Source organism: Salvelinus namaycush, chromosome 17 (genome assembly GCF_016432855.1).
Source record: "Salvelinus namaycush isolate Seneca chromosome 17, SaNama_1.0, whole genome shotgun sequence".
Lineage (NCBI taxonomy): Eukaryota > Metazoa > Chordata > Actinopteri > Salmoniformes > Salmonidae > Salvelinus > Salvelinus namaycush.
The window spans coordinates 30,391,810-30,410,263 of NC_052323.1; the positions used below are offsets into that span (position 1 = coordinate 30,391,810).

The 18,454-nt window shown below is 42.8% G+C and overlaps 1 protein-coding gene across 1 annotated transcript in view; it reads right to left on the bottom strand.

Moving 5' to 3' along the window:
- Positions 1–18,454, bottom strand: part of LOC120062178 (protocadherin Fat 2-like) — a 63,031-nt gene that overhangs the window by 11,213 nt on the left and 33,364 nt on the right. The window contains exons 15-22 of the mRNA XM_039011984.1: positions 17,159–17,392; positions 14,055–14,444; positions 10,186–10,397; positions 9,196–9,333; positions 8,846–8,989; positions 3,655–3,852; positions 2,433–3,273; positions 1,593–1,753 (exon numbers count right to left, since the gene is read on the bottom strand). Of these exons, the coding sequence (XP_038867912.1) occupies positions 1,593–1,753; positions 2,433–3,273; positions 3,655–3,852; positions 8,846–8,989; positions 9,196–9,333; positions 10,186–10,397; positions 14,055–14,444; positions 17,159–17,392 (2,318 nt within the window). The remainder of the gene's footprint in view (positions 1–1,592; positions 1,754–2,432; positions 3,274–3,654; positions 3,853–8,845; positions 8,990–9,195; positions 9,334–10,185; positions 10,398–14,054; positions 14,445–17,158; positions 17,393–18,454) is intronic.

Consider the following 18,454-nt stretch of genomic DNA (forward strand, 5'->3'; position numbering starts at 1 on the left):
TTTTACCAGAGCCCTAATGGGGTAGTGCACTACTTTTTACCAGAGCCCTAATGGGGTAGTGCACTACTTTTTACCAGAGCCCTAATGGGGTAGTGGACTACTAGCTCCCCGTGGGAGATGATTATGATCAGAGGGTGTCCTCCACAGTCACTGTGATCTGCTTCTTTACAGTGTCTTTCTAGCATGCTTCTCCTTGATAATAATAGATCTAAGCTCTCACTATTGTGAAAGGCCACAGTGGTTTTATTTGACATGTCACCTTTTCTTCTTTCTCCACAGGCGCTTTGGTTCAAATGGGAAAAATCCATTCCATTTCAAAGGTAATTTACTTAAAAGATGTGGAATACATGAAAAAGATTTAGCCGGTGATCGGTGAGTAGGTCCTAAACTTAATTTCCATTTCAGAAGTTTCTGAAGGATGTATGTGCCTGCTGCTCCCATTTTCCTTTAGGTCAGAATATTGATGAGATTTGGGAATTGATAAGAATTTGTTCAAGGTGCTGTGAAGCCTTACTCTCAAGGGAAACACATGAATCGTGTCGTATCTTCTGATGAAGCCGGTGTGAAGTAAAGGGGGAGGAAAGAAACTGAAAATAAATTCTTGAATAACCATGTTTAGCAATTCCTTTTGTAGCAATGTTCTTACAATTAAAAGGCCCGATGTTCCAGGAATGTAAAACACAGAAATAGGCCTAAGCATGGAAAAAGTGAACGCTACTTTTGATGAGTGAACAAATGTCATATTCTATCTATATGTAGTCAATGCCACACAAATGAAGAGAAATCCATTGGGAGATGTGTTGCATGCGTGTCAAGGAGTTTCATCTGAGCACTGAGGATTCTTTATCCCTCTCATCAGAATATACAATCATTTAATATTCCCTTTAAACTCTGTGGTTAACCTACATCAGCACAAAACTGACTCTAGCTCAACATTCCAAACCCCAGCAAGAATTCTCCTCGGTACCAGATCTGTTTCTTTTTTTCTTTTTTTTTTACATGTCTTGCCAACACTTAAATTTAAATTCCAGAAGTGTCTGAAGGATGTGCTGGTCCTTTAAAAAAAAATAAACTCAGAGTATTGAGTTCGTCAATGCTGAAAACAGATCTGGGACCAGGCTATGAAAGAAATGGATGGAAACAGGGACATGAAGATAGAGACAGTCCTCACCACAACATGGTTGGATCAGTTAAAAGTCCCATTGATCAACCGACACAGACAAAACCAGCAGAGTAAATACTATGATAAGAGACCAGTATGATTGAATCTGGAATCCACTCGGAAATGTTCTCTTCCGGATAAACTCAGCCCTCTGATTTGCAATCAGGCATTTTTAGATTAGGGCATATGTAAACTGCTGCAGTACAGGTGGGGGGGGGGCCAAGGAAAAGGAATATGTTGCTTTTATGATCTCTGATAACAATGCTGTGTATTATCATTGTATGTATGATACTGTAAAGCAATGATGTAAAATGGGCTATAACTCAAATGGAACTGATTGGATGAGATTACGAGAGATTACAAAAAAGCAAATAACAATGTGTGTTTTTTCATCTCTGATAATAATGAATGCATGTGAGCTTTACAATACCTTCAAGCTCCCCCAGTTGATTGCATTGGTATTCATGACAACGCCTTGTTGCTGGAAGGTCTTGATGCGCAGAGAGAGACGGAAGTTCCGATTCTCCTCCTCCTGATCCGTCTGATACAGGTATTTCAGATAGCCCGTCCCGTCAAAACTCACAGCAGACTCTGAAGTTGAAAAACAGTGTAACTGTTAAATATGATTTGTAGAACATGTCTAATTAACATGTAGGCTTAATATTCAAAGCACTTATTTTGGATGACGATCCGGCCGTCAAATTAGGAATAGTCACTCAAATTTGTTCTCATAATCAAATCTGCTTGATTGAAACAGACAAAATCCCCCAAATTCTCCTCATGTATTATATTTCAGCCTCAGATCTTCCATGTCGCTTTCCTAGAGACATTTGGTTTGTTGAGGCTTTGGGTTTAGCTAAAATAGTCTAAATAAAGAGGCGATAACCTCAATGGAATACCTCCACTAAATATGTCTGCCAGACAGACAACAGTAACTAAGAAGACCCACTACAACAAGATAATCACTAGTACTATGCTGGAGGCCCCTAGCTGCCACCTGCACCCAGCTAATCCCCATAGGAATGTGAAGTGAGTTAGATCATGAAGGGGGTGACTTCAGGCTTCTACTGTGATCATAGAGAGGTAGGAGACTATTTGACTGATAGGGTTCAAACCCAGGGTCTACTGTGTGCTAAAAGTACGCGTTAGCCCACTAAACCAAAGCCTAGGCATTGACTTGTAGAGCTAATGCAATTGTTCACGTCTCAGGCACATCTCACACAAGTTACACCTACCGTTGCAAGGCCAGACATGCTCCCAGTACACCTACCGTTGCAGGGGCAGACACTCTCCCAGGTGTGTTGTGGGGTGATGAAGCCGGCCCTGGCTGTGGCGTAGTGGCTCAGCCTCTCCCCTCTCGTCTGGACTGAGTTCCTGCATCCTCTAGGAGGGCATTCTGTCCCTAGACACCCATTATGATGCACCTTGAGAACACTCAGTCCCAATGAGTCTTCTATGTCAGCGATGATCCCTGCCAGCCGGTTGGTTGGTAACGGTTCTACAGTTCCACCATGCGGCCTCCATAGCAGCAGAACCTCCAGGACCAGGGAGTTGGGTTGCTGCTGTAGGCTCACCAGGTGGAGGTCTTGCCTGGTTATACCCAGGGCCGTGCTGAGGCCCCTCTGGAGGCCTCTCCAGTGGTCCCCCAGGAACTCCTCCGGGGAAAGCCCAGCCAATTGCAGAGTGAGCCCAGCGTCCAGGGCCTGCTGGGTGGGTTTCCACACATGAACCTTCACCCCGGCCCATACGCTGAACTTCCCATCGGAGACGCTGACATTGAGGGAGTAGAAACCAGGTTTCAAGTCTTCGTCGGCCCAGATCTTCCCATCCACCAGGTCCACAGAGAACCTGGAGAGGCCTCCAGAGGGGCCCGTGCTTGGCTCTGAGTCTCCCCCATCGGGAGACTCCGAGACCAGCTTGTAGTTTAGGATGTCGTGCAGGTCCTGGTCGGAGGCATGGAGCTTGCCTATGACTCGGTTGGAGAAGGTGTCTCCTGTGGTGGTGATGAAGACTTCCAGGGGCATCACAGAAGGAGGGTACTTGCTCTGCTCAGTGACGTTGATCTTCACCACGCAGATGGAGGAGAGAGGAGGGTGTCCACTGTCTGTCACCTGACGTAAGGACATGAATAGAAACACACATTATAAAATGTCAGTATCTGCTAGTACTGTGTAGGTATAAAGTTATACTCCATTTTAACATCCCAAATAACCAGTGGGCATGTATAGACGTCAGACAAACAGATTACAACCAGGTAAATATGTTTTGCTTGCAACGTTTCGGCATCACTGCGTCTTCTTCACCCATAACAAGGAACAATGATGACAAAATGTTGGTGTTGTTTTTTTTGTTACCCAATAAATTAATGGGATGTTATCCATATGGAGTGTGCAACTATAGTTCAAAGTTTATTCACCGTTAGTCAGCACCTCTACACTAAATAATGATCTCTGGGTCGCCAGCTTGTGCTTTTTCACAGGAACAATCCTTACCTGTATTTTCAGTAGGTGCTGTGGCTTGATCTTCTTCTTCAGAGGAGCAGAGATGGACAACAAACCTCCCTGGTCTACGTGGAAGCGGCGGTCCTCGTTCCCAGACACGATGTGGAATGTGAAGGGAGGTCCATTCTGAGGGGTGTCTCTGTCTGTGACCACCAGCTGGAGGATGCTGCTACCAATGGCCTCGCCCTCCTGACAAGGAACATACGGTACCATCGTTAGTTAAGTAGTCATAGAAACTAGGTCAAGCCTTCCATAGCACCTTGTTCCACAAGGGTCTAAAACAAGACAGCGCCTAATGATTTTACTACAAAAACGTGCTGATTGCGATCTTATCTCGAAGAGGGGAAAAATGTCAAAAGTTTCCAGTGACTGCCCGGAAGTTTCCACCTGCCCCGAATGTAACAGTACTTGGCTGAGGTGCTGGAAAGCAGACAAGCTCATACCACAGTGTGTACTGTGCGATGTGCTACAATTTGGCACAACAAGCACACACACCTAGCCTTCTCCTCAGGTCGCTCCATTTCAGCTGGAACGGGTCCTTGAAACAGAGTGCCGTGTTTTGGTAGAGATATGGGAAGGAGGATGAAGGCCAGCGATGAAGATACGTCTAGCGACTTGTTGACGCCAGCCTGGCGTGTTGATTAAATATGGCATTGTCCGGATGGATAGACTTATATTTGCGTCTCACACCGTTGCCGTGGCAATCTCTGGGAAAGAGACGTTACCACGGAAGTGGACAGGAAATGAACGTTACTGTGTTGAACAACAATTTCATGTTTGTATTGTTTCAGGAGTTCATAAAGAGCTATGACATATGTTTCATTGTTACTGTTAAGTGCTATGGAGCTGCTGTTACAAAGACACTGTGTTATTCTGTTTGTCGGGACGGCGGTCCGTTCAAAGAGGAGCGTCACAGACGTGGGCTCCTACTATTTAAATTGAGTTGATTAGATTAGAATCTGGATGTGTTGTTCCTGCCTATTGTTTTTACTGGCAAAGTGCTTACGAAATGTTAATTCAGGTTGGTGGTGACTTCCTGCTTGAATTTGGTTAAAAGGACAGGGAATTTGCTCATATTTTCAGAACTTGTTAGCAAGCGCCTGTGTGTATCAGACGATGTGTAACCACGATATCTTATTTAGTTGAGGGTCATTTACTCTGAGTAGTCTGTAATGTATCACGTATTTCATGTACACTGTAATTGTTTGAGTGTTAATTATTTCATAACTAATAAATCCCTATTACTTGAATTGAGTAAATGTATTCCTTGTTTTACAGAGTAATTCTTTGATTGGCCATGGTGCTCATAATTTAGTAGGTGTATTGGTGGTTGTTATTTACACTGTACACACAGTATATGCTTGGGTTCCAACTTGAGATCTCTGATCTGCTTGCCTCAATAAATGTAATGCTGTACGCCAGGGTTAGCTATTTGTATCTCAAATCAAATAACATTTTATTTGTCACGTGCCGAATACAGCAGGTGTAGACTTTACCGTGAAATGCTTAGTTATGAGCCCTTTAACCAACAACGGCGAGTTAAAAAAAAGTAAGAAAAACAAGTGTCTTAATAATTGCATAATCGTACAAGATGGACACATGTTCAATATAGCCACACTACTAAGTGGTGATGGAAGGAAGGCCTTGAATAGAGCCTCTAGAACCACAGGGCCTGTTGCGTTTAGTCACATAATAATGGAGTCAGATTGATGAAAATAGTTGATTATATTCAACATAATTTCTACATAATGGTACATTTTCACCAAATACAGGTTCAAATACTACTTGAAATCTTAAATAGGTTGAACTTTGCTCTAGTCTGCCTGGAGTGCCAGATGGGTGGGGTTTCCGGTTTAATCCATTAAGCCAGGTAAACTCAATCAAGCCCAGATGAAGTATTTTAAATGATTTTGAACCCTGGTCTGAAAGAGTCTGAAAGAGGATGGACACACAGAGTGGAGGTAAATGGTGTGTAAAGTCAGCCTCCGTAGACACACACAGTGGAGGTAAATGGTGTGTATAGTCAACCTCCGTAGACACACACAGTGGAGGTAAATGGTGTGTATAGTCAACCTCCGTAGACACACACAGTGGAGGTAAATGGTGTGTATAGTCAACCTCCGTAGACACACACAGTGGAGGTAAATGGTGTGTAAAGTCAGCCTCCGTAGACACACACAGTGGAGGTAAATGGTGTGTATAGTCAACCTCCGTAGACACACACAGTGGAGGTAAATGGTGTGTATAGTCAACCTCCGTAGACACACACAGTGGAGGTAAATGGTGTGTAAAGTCAGCCTCCGTAGACACACACAGTGGAGGTAAATGGTGTGTATAGTCAACCTCCGTAGACACACAGAGTGGAGGTAAATGGTGTGTATAGTCAACCTCCGTAGACACACAGAGTGGAGGTAAATGGTGTGTATAGTCAACCTCCGTAGACACACACAGTGGAGGTAAATGGTGTGTAAAGTCAGCCTCCGTAGACACACACAGTGGAGGTAAATGGTGTGTATAGTCAACCTCCGTAGACACACACAGTGGAGGTAAATGGTGTGTAAAGTCAGCCTCCGTAGACACACACAGTGGAGGTAAATGGTGTGTATAGTCAACCTCCGTAGACACACACAGTGGAGGTAAATGGTGTGTATAGTCAACCTCCGTAGACACACAGAGTGGAGGTGAATGGTGTGTATAGTCAACCTCCGTAGACACACACAGTGGAGGTAAATGGTGTGTATAGTCAACCTCCGTAGACACACACAGTGGAGGTAAATGGTGTGTATAGTCAACCTCCGTAGACACACACAGTGGAGGTAAATGGTGTGTATAGTCAACCTCCGTAGACACACACAGTGGAGGTAAATGGTGTGTATAGTCAACCTCCGTAGACACACACAGTGGAGGTAAATGGTGTGTATAGTCAACCTCCGTAGACACACACAGTGGAGGTAAATGGTGTGTATAGTCAACCTCCGTAGACACACACAGTGGAGGTAAATGGTGTGTATAGTCAACCTCCGTAGATACACACAGTGGAGGTAAATGGTGTGTAAAGTCAGCCTCCGTAGACACACACAGTGGAGGTAAATGGTGTGTATAGTCAACCTCCGTAGACACACACAGTGGAGGTAAATGGTGTGTATAGTCAACCTCCGTAGACACACACAGTGGAGGTAAATGGTGTGTAAAGTCAGCCTCCGTAGACACACACAGTGGAGGTAAATGGGGTGTAAAGTCAACCTCCGTAGACACACACAGTGGAGGTAAATGGTGTGTAAAGTCAGCCTCCGTAGACACACACAGTGCAGGTAAATGGTGTGTAAAGTCAGCCTCCGTAGACACACACAGTGGAGGTAAATGGTGTGTATAGTCAACCTCCGCAGACACACACAGTGGAGGTAAATGGTGTGTAAAGTCAGCCTCCGTAGACACACACAGTGGAGGTAAATGGTGTGTAAAGTCAGCCTCCGTAGACACACACAGTGGAGGTAAATGGGGTGTATAGTCAACCTCCGTAGACACACACAGTGGAGGTAAATGGTGTGTAAAGTCAGCCTCCGTAGACACACACAGTGGAGGTAAATGGGGTGTATAGTCAACCTCCGTAGACACACACAGTGGAGGCAAATGGTGTGTATAGTCAACCTCCGCAGACACACACAGTGGAGGTAAATGGTGTGTATAGTCAACCTCCGCAGACACACACAGTGGAGGTAAATGGTGTGTAAAGTCAGCCTCCGTAGACACACACAGTGGAGGTAAATGGGGTGTATAGTCAACCTCCGTAGACACACACAGTGGAGGTAAATGGTGTGTAAAGTCAGCCTCCGTAGACACACACAGTGGAGGTAAATGGTGTGTAAAGTCAGCCTCCGTAGACACACACAGTGGAGGTAAATGGTGTGTATAGTCAACCTCCGTAGACACACACAGTGGAGGTAAATGGTGTGTAAAGTCAGCCTCCGTAGACACACACAGTGGAGGTAAATGGTGTGTAAAGTCAGCCTCCGTAGACACACACAGTGGAGGTAAATGGTGTGTAAAGTCAGCCAGAGAGGAAAAGCATGGAGCTGATTTCATACTGTAGCTGAATTAAGCACGTGTTGACGAGAGTCTACAAAGTAAAGTCACACACCCTCAGTTTGAGGTGCCTGGAAAACAGCCACAGCAACGGGTGTGGTTGAAATAGCCAAATGGGTTTTATACACCTGTCAGCAACAGGTGTGACTGACAACCATCCTCCAACCACTTATCCTCTCTTAAACGGAATCCCACCAAGAGTCAACAATGACATACAAGTAATGTTGCTACGTTACTAATATCCTAAGAAAGTGTGTGTAACGTGGTGGAAGTCAATGAGTAGCTGTAGGACAGCAGGTCTAATTTACAAACTAATGATCAATACTGTCTCTGCACTTTCCAACACCGGATGCTAACTGATAGCCTAGCCCATTGTCTATTCCTGGTCGGTGAAACTCTCTTTAGTTTCAACGGTTGTGAAATCCTACGTGGCTAATGTAGCCCACTCACATTTTCTCTTTCAATTAAAAAGACCATCTCATCCTCAAAAGTCTTGTGAATGTACGATTGTATTTGCCTGTGTTGAGTACAGAAGTTCATTTATACTGACCTGTGGAGACTCAACCTCAACAACTGTTGTATCCCGTTATACCCTCCCCCTATAGTGTATCTGTTAACTACCTCATTATCTAGTAAAACATTTTAAATCATTATTTGTAGTATTGAGTTCATTGGGTTCTTGAGGTCTCAGAGCTTGACGACGTTGACGACGTGCATGTGTGTGTGCCTGCGTGTGTGTGTGCGTGCACGTGTGTGTGTGTGTGTGTGTGTGTGTGTGTGTGTGTGTGTGTGTGTGTGTGTGTGTGTCTGTGTGTGTCTGTGTGTGTGTGTGTATACATGTGTGTGTCTATGGGTGTGTGTGTGTGCGTGTGAGTACATGCATGTGAGTGTGTGCATGTGCGTCTGAGTGTATGCATGTGAGTGTGTGCATGTGCTCGTGTGTGTGTGTGTGTGTGTGTGTGTGTGTGTGTGTGTGTGTGTGTGTGTGTGTGTGTGTGTGTGTGTGTGTGTGTGTGTGTGTGTGTGTGTGTGTGTGTGTGTGTGTGTGTGTGTGTGTGTGTGTGTGTGTGTGTAAGGGGAAGTGGCCTGTGTTGGGTACCTGAAGGACCAGGTTGTGTTTAATCTGGGAGAAGACAGGTGGGTTGTCGTTGACATCGGACACGGTCAAGGTCACTTGGACCGCGGTAGACAGAGGAGGGTCTCCCTCGTCAGCTGCTTGGACCGTCAGAGAGTAGTGCGTGATCTGGGACAGGAAGAGAGACCAGTTACATACAGGATATCAGTGTTCTACTACTTCCTTGACTTCTTTCTCTTAGCTCCTAGGAGAGCAAAGGTCTTCACCAGTGCATCTCCAGGGAATCCTGTTCTGAGAAGTTTTTTTCAACTTTATTCCAGGTGATTCCTTCCCCATATAAAAGCCCAAACTAACCCCCCCCTCCTCCTCCTCACCTCCTCTCTGTCCAGCGTGGCCCTGACTATGATCTCTCCACTGCGAGGGTCGATGCTGAACTGCCCCTGAGGGTCTCCACTGGAGATGGAATAGTGGACGAGGTTGTTCAACGGCCCATCCAGGTCGTTGGCTGTGACCTTGGAGTGGGGGAAGGAGGGGAAAGGGGGAGAAGAGAGGAGAGATAAGGGGGGAGAGAAGAGGGGATTGGGAGGAAGAGGGGGTTGGGAGGAGAGGGGGTTGGGAGGAGAGGGGGTTGGGAGGAGAGGGGGTTGAGAAGAGAGGGGGTTGAGAGGAGAGGGAGTTGAGAGGAGAGGGGGTTGGAAGGAGAGGGGGTTGAGAGGAGAGGGAGTTGAGAGGAGAGGGGGTTGAGAGAAGAGGGGGTTGAGAGGAGAGGGCGTTGAGAGGAGAGGGGGTTGAGAGGAGAGGGGGTTGGGAGGAGAGGGGGTTGAGAGGAGAGGGGGTTGAGAGGAGAGGGGGTTGAGAGGAGAGGAGGTTGAGAGGAGAGGAGGTTGAGAGGAGAGGGGGTTGAGAGGAGAGGGGGTTGAGAGAAGAGGGGGTTGAGAGGAGAGGGGGTTGAGAGGAGAGGGGGTTGAGAGGAGAGGGGGTTGAGAGGAGAGGGAGTTGAGAGGAGAGGGGGTTGAGAGGAGAGGGGGTTGAGAGAAGAGGGGGTTGAGAGGAGAGGGAGTTGAGAGGAGAGGGAGTTGAGACGAGAGGGGGTTGAGAGAAGAGGGGGTTGAGAGGAAAGGAAACAGTAAGCCTCATTGAACTGAGCTGCTTGGCTCTTATTGACACAAAATTAAATGACAGTCGTATTATTATTAGCTCAACCAAACTGTCATGTTCTATAAGTACTTACATGTCTTGCTGTCCAATCGCCAAATTCAAATTCAAAACAACTTTATTAATCCCCTCAGGGAAATTACTTGAGCACATTGAATTGTGTACTACAATTACTGGTTTCTAAAGTGACAGTTGACAGGGAAAACTACCTGCATCACCACATCACCGGGTGACAGGTCCTCTGAGACATCAGCTCTGTAGTCTCGCTGTCCGAACACGGGCGTGTTGTCATTGACATCTGTGATGTTGATAATCACCATGGTGATGTCGCTCAGAGTTGACTTGCCTCTCGTCCCCTCCAATGACAGGTAGTATTCACGACACAGCTCAAAGTCTAAAGAGCCATTCACAGCCAGAACACCTGGAAAACACACAACACAAACTGTATTAATTTAACTGACTGTCACACCCTGACCATAGAGAGCCCTTGTTTCTCTATGGTGTAGTAGGTCAGGGCGTGACTAGGGGGTATTCTAGTTTATTATTTCTATGTTGGGTTCTAGTTTAAATTTTCTATGTTTTTTGTTGTTGTATGGTTCCCAATTAGAGGCAGCTGGTAATCGTTGCCTCTAATTGGGGATCATATTTAAGTAGCCATTTTTCCCACCTGTGTTTGTGGGATATTGTTTGTGTTAGTGTGTTTGGGCACTACGTCATCACGTTCTTTGTAAGTTTTGTTGTTTTGTTTCTAGTTTCACTTTGTATTAAAAAGATGTTGAACTCAATGCACGCTGTGCCTTGGTCTGCTCATTCTGTGTGACACTGACAGCTGTGTTTTAACTTGGTCTTATACACACTAACACAGTCCTGGGTTGACGTGTGGGTTTTGAGTGTATGTTCTCAGCCTTCAAAAAAATAGGACAAATTACAGCGATTTCCAAAGATTACCACAGTAACAATATATTCAATTCATCTTGTGGTGCTCTTTTATTAAAAACTAAAACGCTGACATGTTTCCACCTAGTGGGGTTTTTGACAGCGCTATCTGATTGTCTTTGTTCTGTTGACAAAAAAAAACATAGACCTGTTCATTGGCCTTGAAGTCAAACAGGTGTTGGGTTCTACCTTAATAGTGCCAGGATGTAGAGAAATGGGCCTTCTAAAATATACATCTGTTCCAGCCCAAGGTAACTACAGCACCAGGAGGTAGAGAAATGGGCCTTCTAAAATATACATCTGTTCCAGCCCAAGGTAACTACAGCACCAGGAGGTAGAGAAATGGGCCTTCTAAAATATACATCTGTTCCAGCCCAAGGTAACTACAGCACCAGGAGGTAGAGAAATGGGCCTTCTAAAATATACATCTGTTCCAGCCCAAGGTAACTACAGCACCAGGAGGTAGAGAAATGGGCCTTCTAAAATATACATCTGTTCCAGCCCAAGGTAACTACAGCACCAGGAGGTAGAGAAATGGGCCTTCTAAAATATACATCTGTTCCAGCCCAAGGTAACTACAGACAGACAGACAGACAGAGTACTGTTGCCTACATCTGAACTGTAAGAAAGGAAGAGGAAGGGGGTTGCGAGTACCGGACCCCTCAGTGCTATTTGTCTTTTTCGCGTAATTTTAAAAACAATACAAAACATCCACAGACAAACGGCAACATACAGATGCTCACCAACATCCACAACATCACCCCTGCTCAGACCCACCTGCTCACACATCTGTCTCTCTCTCTCTCTCTGTTTTTCTCTCTCATACTCCCTCCTACACACATCTCCAGCGCCCGCATCACTCTCCGCCACATGGCCTCAACCTGCACTATTTTGTTTCTCTCCGTCGCCCCACGCACTTTCAACATTTAGATAATAAAGCATTTGATAATAAAGCATTTTACATTTCCATTGTGTTAACAATTTTCCAGTTTTAAGGGTATGTTTTTTCAAAATGATTGACGAATCGTCCAACCCATCGGGTATCTCACTGCACCCTCATATGCAATGTCTTGAAGTATGCACACAGACTGATTAAAAGTACATTGACATTGTAATTGTAATGCTTATGACAGGCAGCTATTTGTCAACGTCAACTCAAGTGACTCCCTTAGTTCTCATTCAGGCACTTTTGAGTGTGATTTTACATGTACATCTGCCAGGTGTTTGTCTAGAATGGATACAGCTTTTGTCAAAATGGACTTTTCGTAGCATGTTTAGGAGAATTAACGTAGCCGGTTAGGAAGATTAGGTTAAGGTTAGGAAAAGGGTAAGGTTTAGCTAACATACTTTATTTTGTATTTTTTACTTTTGACATCAATTGTATCCTGTCTAGACCATGACCATCTGCCAGGGTTTGGATCAATTTGAATTGAAGTCAGTAAATTCAGGAAGCGATTTGAATTTAAAATCCCAAAACAGCTTCTCCTTTTCAATTTATTGAGAAGTCATTGAAAATATATGCCCTTTTTCATTAATTTAATTGGAAATTCAGTTCACTTCCTGAATTGTCTGACTTCAACCTTATACTCTGCTCATGTTGGAACTGAGATAGCAAAAAAGCAGTTGGAGGTGCCAACTATTTTTCAAACTAAAGAAAACAGCCTAATGTACTATGTCATACTGCAGGGCTCTGCTCTGAAGTACGTCAACAAAGAGAATCATGAATTCAAACTCATTCAAACCTCTAAACTTTCTCTTTCATGTGACTAGCTAAGACCAAAGTAAAAAAAGAAGAGAACATTAAGCTTCCATGTCTGTCTCCATTGAGGAAACATATAATACATAACATTAAGCTTCCATGTCTGTCTCCATTGATAAAACATATAATACATAACATTAAGCTTCCATGTCTGTCTCCATTGATCAAACATATAATACATAACATTAAGCTTCCATGTCTGCCTCCATTGAGGAAACATATAATACATAACATTAAGCTTCCATGTCTGTCTCCATTGATAAAACATATAATACATAACATTAAGCTTCCATGTCTGTCTCCATTGATCAAACATATAATACATAACATTAAGCTTCCATGTCTGTCTCCATTGATCAAACATATAATACATAACATTAAGCTTCCATGTCTGTCTCCATTGATCAAACATATAATACATAACATTAAGCTTCCATGTCTGTCTCCATTGAGAAAACATATAATACATAACATTAAGCTTCCATGTCTGTCTCCATTGAGAAAACATATAATACATAACTAAAAAAGCTACTTCTTTACTTTGACACGTGTAGCAATGATAACAAAACAACTGTGTGGTGGGATGATTACTCTTGGGATGGAACTATACACAAGTTGATTAAGTTGCTGACAAGCCCGGAGATTGGTTTGCCTCAGTCCAACCAACCTCTATGAGACTCCTGCCCTGTTACAGGGAGATCAAACCAGGGAGGATTTGTAATGAGGGAAACACCAAGAGAAGTCAGGGATAAAACAGTAGGTACAGCATGTCAGTGCTGGACCAGGAAGTATAATACAGTACTGACTACGTTATACTCCTCCAGAGTGGCTGATTGCTGTACAGTGTATATCAGCAGGACCTTTACAAAATATATCAAAAGTGCACCGGCGGTGACAATGTACTTTCAATAATTTCTCTGCCTCGCTGTGCAATACTGCTCCGATATCTGACTTCTGAGTGGCAAATAGAAAGCAGACTTATCTCTGCCAAAACATTCAAGAAAATGTACTTTATTGCAGTCAGCAGCACAACCAGGTGAAAAGGTATTTGGCGTTTACCATTTAGCGTTTCGCCAACCTCATAAGTGGGCTTCTCCGCCTGCTCCCCAGTTCTTTCTTGCTGATGTAGGTGTACGTTTTACTGTTCAAAACAACTGTGTGGTGGGATGATTGCTCTTGGGATGGAACTATACACAAGTTGATGACAAGCCCGGCTACTGAATGGTTTGACAACTAATACAGAGATTGGTTGGCGCTTCATAAATATATGAATTTGCACAAATAAACTCAAATAAACTTTATGAAACCTTACGGAATCTCATGGAATCTCACAGAACCTTACTGACCAATGGAACTCAAGGAAGTATTGGAACAGAACCTTACCAGTTGCCGGGTGCAGGTAGAACCTTCCCCCCTCGTTGCCAGAGACGATGGAGTAGACGATGGGTTCCGTCTCGGTCCCGTCTCTAGTGAGGGCAGAGACGCTGATGACTTCTGATCCTACCAGGGTGGATTCTGGGATCTGGGCGGAGTACTCCTGGCTCAGGAACACCGGCTGGTAGTCGCTCAGGTCGACAACGTGCACCGTAACCGTGGCGACGGAGTACAGTTGTCGGGGAAGCCCCCGGTCTGTGGCTTTGACCTTGAGTTCAAAGGTCGACCGTGTGTTTTCAGCCAGTGACCTCTCCAGGCGCAGGATACCGGAGAACTCTTCCAATGAGAAGTGTCCGCTGTTGTCCTCGAGTAGAGAATACTTCACCTCAGAGTTTATACCTGCAGAAGGAGAGGAGAGAATAGGAGTCCGTCTGGTTGTTCTGAGCAGAGACTATTTCATATAGACAGGACACTATCTAGCTACTATTATCTCTATGGCATTTCACCTCAGAGATCATATCTGCCGGAGGAGAATAGGAATTATCAGTCTGGTTGGTTTGGCATGACGAATTTGGGTTTCTTCCAAAGTATGCTAGGAGTTAATGGCCTTATCAAAGCTGTATCAAAACATAATGCATCGTGCAATTATGAAGAACAAAATAATAATAAACATCCACAATAAACAGCCAAACATCCATAATAAACAGCCATAAGAAACATCCAAACATCACAATAAACAGCCAAACATCCATAATAAACATCCATAATAAACAACCAAACATCCATAATAAACAACCAAACATCCATAATAAACATCCATAATAAAAGGCCAAACATCCATAATAAACATCCATAATAAACAGCCATAATAAACATCCCTAATAAACATCCAAACTTTCATAATCAACATCCACAATTAACATCCATAAAAACAGCCAAACATCCATAATAAACATCCATAATAAACAGCCATAATAAACATCCATAATAAACAGCCAAACATCAATAATTAACATCCATAATAAACATCCATAATAAACAGCCAAACATCCATAATAAACATCCATAATAAACAGCCATAATAAACATCCATAATAAACATCCATAATAAACAGCCACAATAAACAGCCACACATCCATAATAAACAGCTATAATAAACATCCATAATAAACATTCATAATAAACAGCTATAATAAACATCCATAATAAACATTCATAATAAACATCCACAATAAACAGCCAAACATCCATAATAAACATCCATAATAAACATCCACAATAAACATCCAAACATCCACAATAAACATCCATAATAAACAACCAAACATCCATAATAAACATCCATAATAAACATCCATAATAAACATTCATAATAAACATCCACAATAAACAGCCAAACATCCATAATAAACAGCCATAATAAACATCCACAATAAACATCCAAACATCCACAATAAACATCCATAATAAACATCCAAACATCCATAATAAACATCCATAATAAACAGCCATAATAAACATCCACAATAAACATCCAAACATCCACAATAAACATCCATAATAAACATCCAAACATCCATAATAAACATCCATAATAAACCGCCATAATAAACAGCCATAATAAACATCCATAATAAACAGCCAAACATCCATAATAAACATCCATAATAAACATCCATAATAAACAGCCATAATAAACATCCATAATAAACATCCATAATAAACCGCCATAATAAACAGCCATAATAAACATCCATAATAAACAGCCAAACATCCATAATAAACATCCATAATAAACATCCATAATAAACATCCATAATAAACAGCCAAACATCCATAATAAACATCCATAATAAACATCCATAATAAACAGCCATAATAAACATCCATAATAAACATCCATAATAAACAGCCACAGGGTAATACATGATTAGGTATGTGTTTCTACACACCTACAGGAGTGGCCCTGATCCTCAAGATACTACATGATTAGGTATGTGTTTGAAGGTTAACAATGAGGTAAGGCATGGGAGAAGTTTCTGCAAGAGGGCTTTATAGACAAAATGAGAGTAATGTATCGATCTAGGAGACTTCAAAGAGGGCCAGCCTACTTTCTGATACAGAATGCATGCGATGTGTCCTGAACCTGCTGCCCGTAATAAAGCATAGTGCACTGTGATAAACTGCATCCAATGATTTCAGTGTATTGGCAGCTGTATTCATATAGATGGTGTCGCCATTGTCTAAAGCCATCAGGAATGTTGACTGAATGATTTGATTCCTACTATTTAACAAAAGACTGGACTTGTTCCTATAGAAGAAGTCTATTTGAATTCTTAATTTCTTAACCAACTCATCAACATGTTTTTTGAAAGATAGCTTTTCGTCAATTCAGACGCCCAGATATTTATCAGCGGGGACACGAACAATGCATAAATTAGTGATGCGTTTGTTGATTCATAACCCGCAGTCTCGGTGGTTATATCCACAGGGCAGGCGGATTTAAGGTCATGAAATATTGTGTGGATGAAGGGCGGGTGGGTGATGGTCAGGAAGCATATAGGAGAACTGTCTCTATGTTATGACCTGGGGGATAGGAGAATAGTCTCTATATTATAACCTGGGGGATAGGAGAATAGTCTCTATGTTATGACCTGGGGGATAGGAGAATAGTCTCTATGTTATGACCTGGGGAGTAGGAGAATAGTCTCTATGTTATGACCTGGGGAATAGGAGAATAGTCTCTATGTTATGACCTGGGGAATAGTAGAATAGTCTCTATGTTATGACCTGGGGAGTAGGAGAATAGTCTCTATGTTATGACCTGGGGGATAGGAGAATAGTCTCTATGTTATGACCTTGGTAAGTATATTGGTGTAGAGCCTCTGCTACATAAAGGGGAGATTTAGATTTGACCATAGAAATAGAATTACTAGGTCAGACAAAGCCCCTCAAACCATTCCGCAAAACGTCAATGTCCATTCTAGTCATTCTGATTCTATAAATTTTGGTCCATAGAAATAGAATAACTAGATCAACAAATCCCCTTTCAGACTATCCCTCAGAATGGGAATGTCTACTCTATTAATTTTATCTCAATAATATGACTTACCAGTGTCAGGGTCTTTGGCGTAGATGACAGCGATGGGTGTCCTGATGGTGGTGTTGTCGAACACAGTGACTTCATAGTGGTTGTTCGAGAATTTGGGAGGGTTGTCATTCATATCCTGGATCATGAGTAAGATGTCTGCTTGGCAGGAGCGACCTCCACCGTCCGTGACTTTAACTACCAGATCATACTCCCTCACCTTCTCCCGGTCCAACTGGGCCAGAGTGAACAATTCCCCTGTCACAAATAAAAATAACAAATAATTAGATGAACATATAGATGGACTTAACTAGTGGAGCAGAGGGCATACAGTACAGTACATGTAGATGGATAGATATAGTCTATGTATAGATGAAAACTGACTGACTGAAAAACATACTGAGATGTATATCAAAACGGTGGGAAAAACACTGAGATGTATATCAAAACGGTGGGAAAAACACTGAGATGTATATCAAAACGGTGGGAAAAACACTGAGATGTATATCAAAACGGTGGGGAAAAACACTGAGATGTATATCAAAATGGTGGGGAAAAACACTGAGATGTATATCAAAATGGTGGGAAAAACACTGAGATGTATATCAAAACGGTGGGGAAAAACACTGAGATGTATATCAAAACGGTGGGGGAAAACACTGAGATGTATATCAAAATGGTGGGAATAAACACTGAAAAAAACCTTAGATGTACAGTACCAGACAAAAGTTGACACACCTACTCATTTTTTGCTATTTTCTACATTGTAGAATAATAGTGAAGACATCAAAACTATGAAATAACACACATGAAATCATGTAGTAACGAAAAAAGTGTTAAACAAATCAAAATATATTTTAGATTTTAGATTCTTCAAAGTAGCCACCCTTTGCCTTGAAGATAGCTTTGCACACTCTTGGCATTCTCTAAACCAGCTTCAGGAGGAATGCTTTTACAACAGTCTTGAAGGAGTTCACACATATGCTGAGCACTTGTTGGCTGGTTTCTTTCACTCTGCGGTCCAACTCATCCCAAACCATCTCAATTGGGTTGAGTTCGGATGATTGTGGAGGCCAGGTCATCTGATGCAGCACTCCATCACGCTCCTTCTTGGTCAAATAGCCCTTACACAGCCTGAAGGTGTGTTTTAGGTAATTGTCCTGTTAAAAAACAAATGATAGTCCCACTAAGCACAAATCAGATGGGATGGCGTATCGCTGCAGAATGCTGTGGTAGCCATGCTGGTTAAGTGTGCCTTGAATTCTAAATAAATCACAGACAGTGTCACCAGCCAAGCACCACCACATCACACCTCCTCCT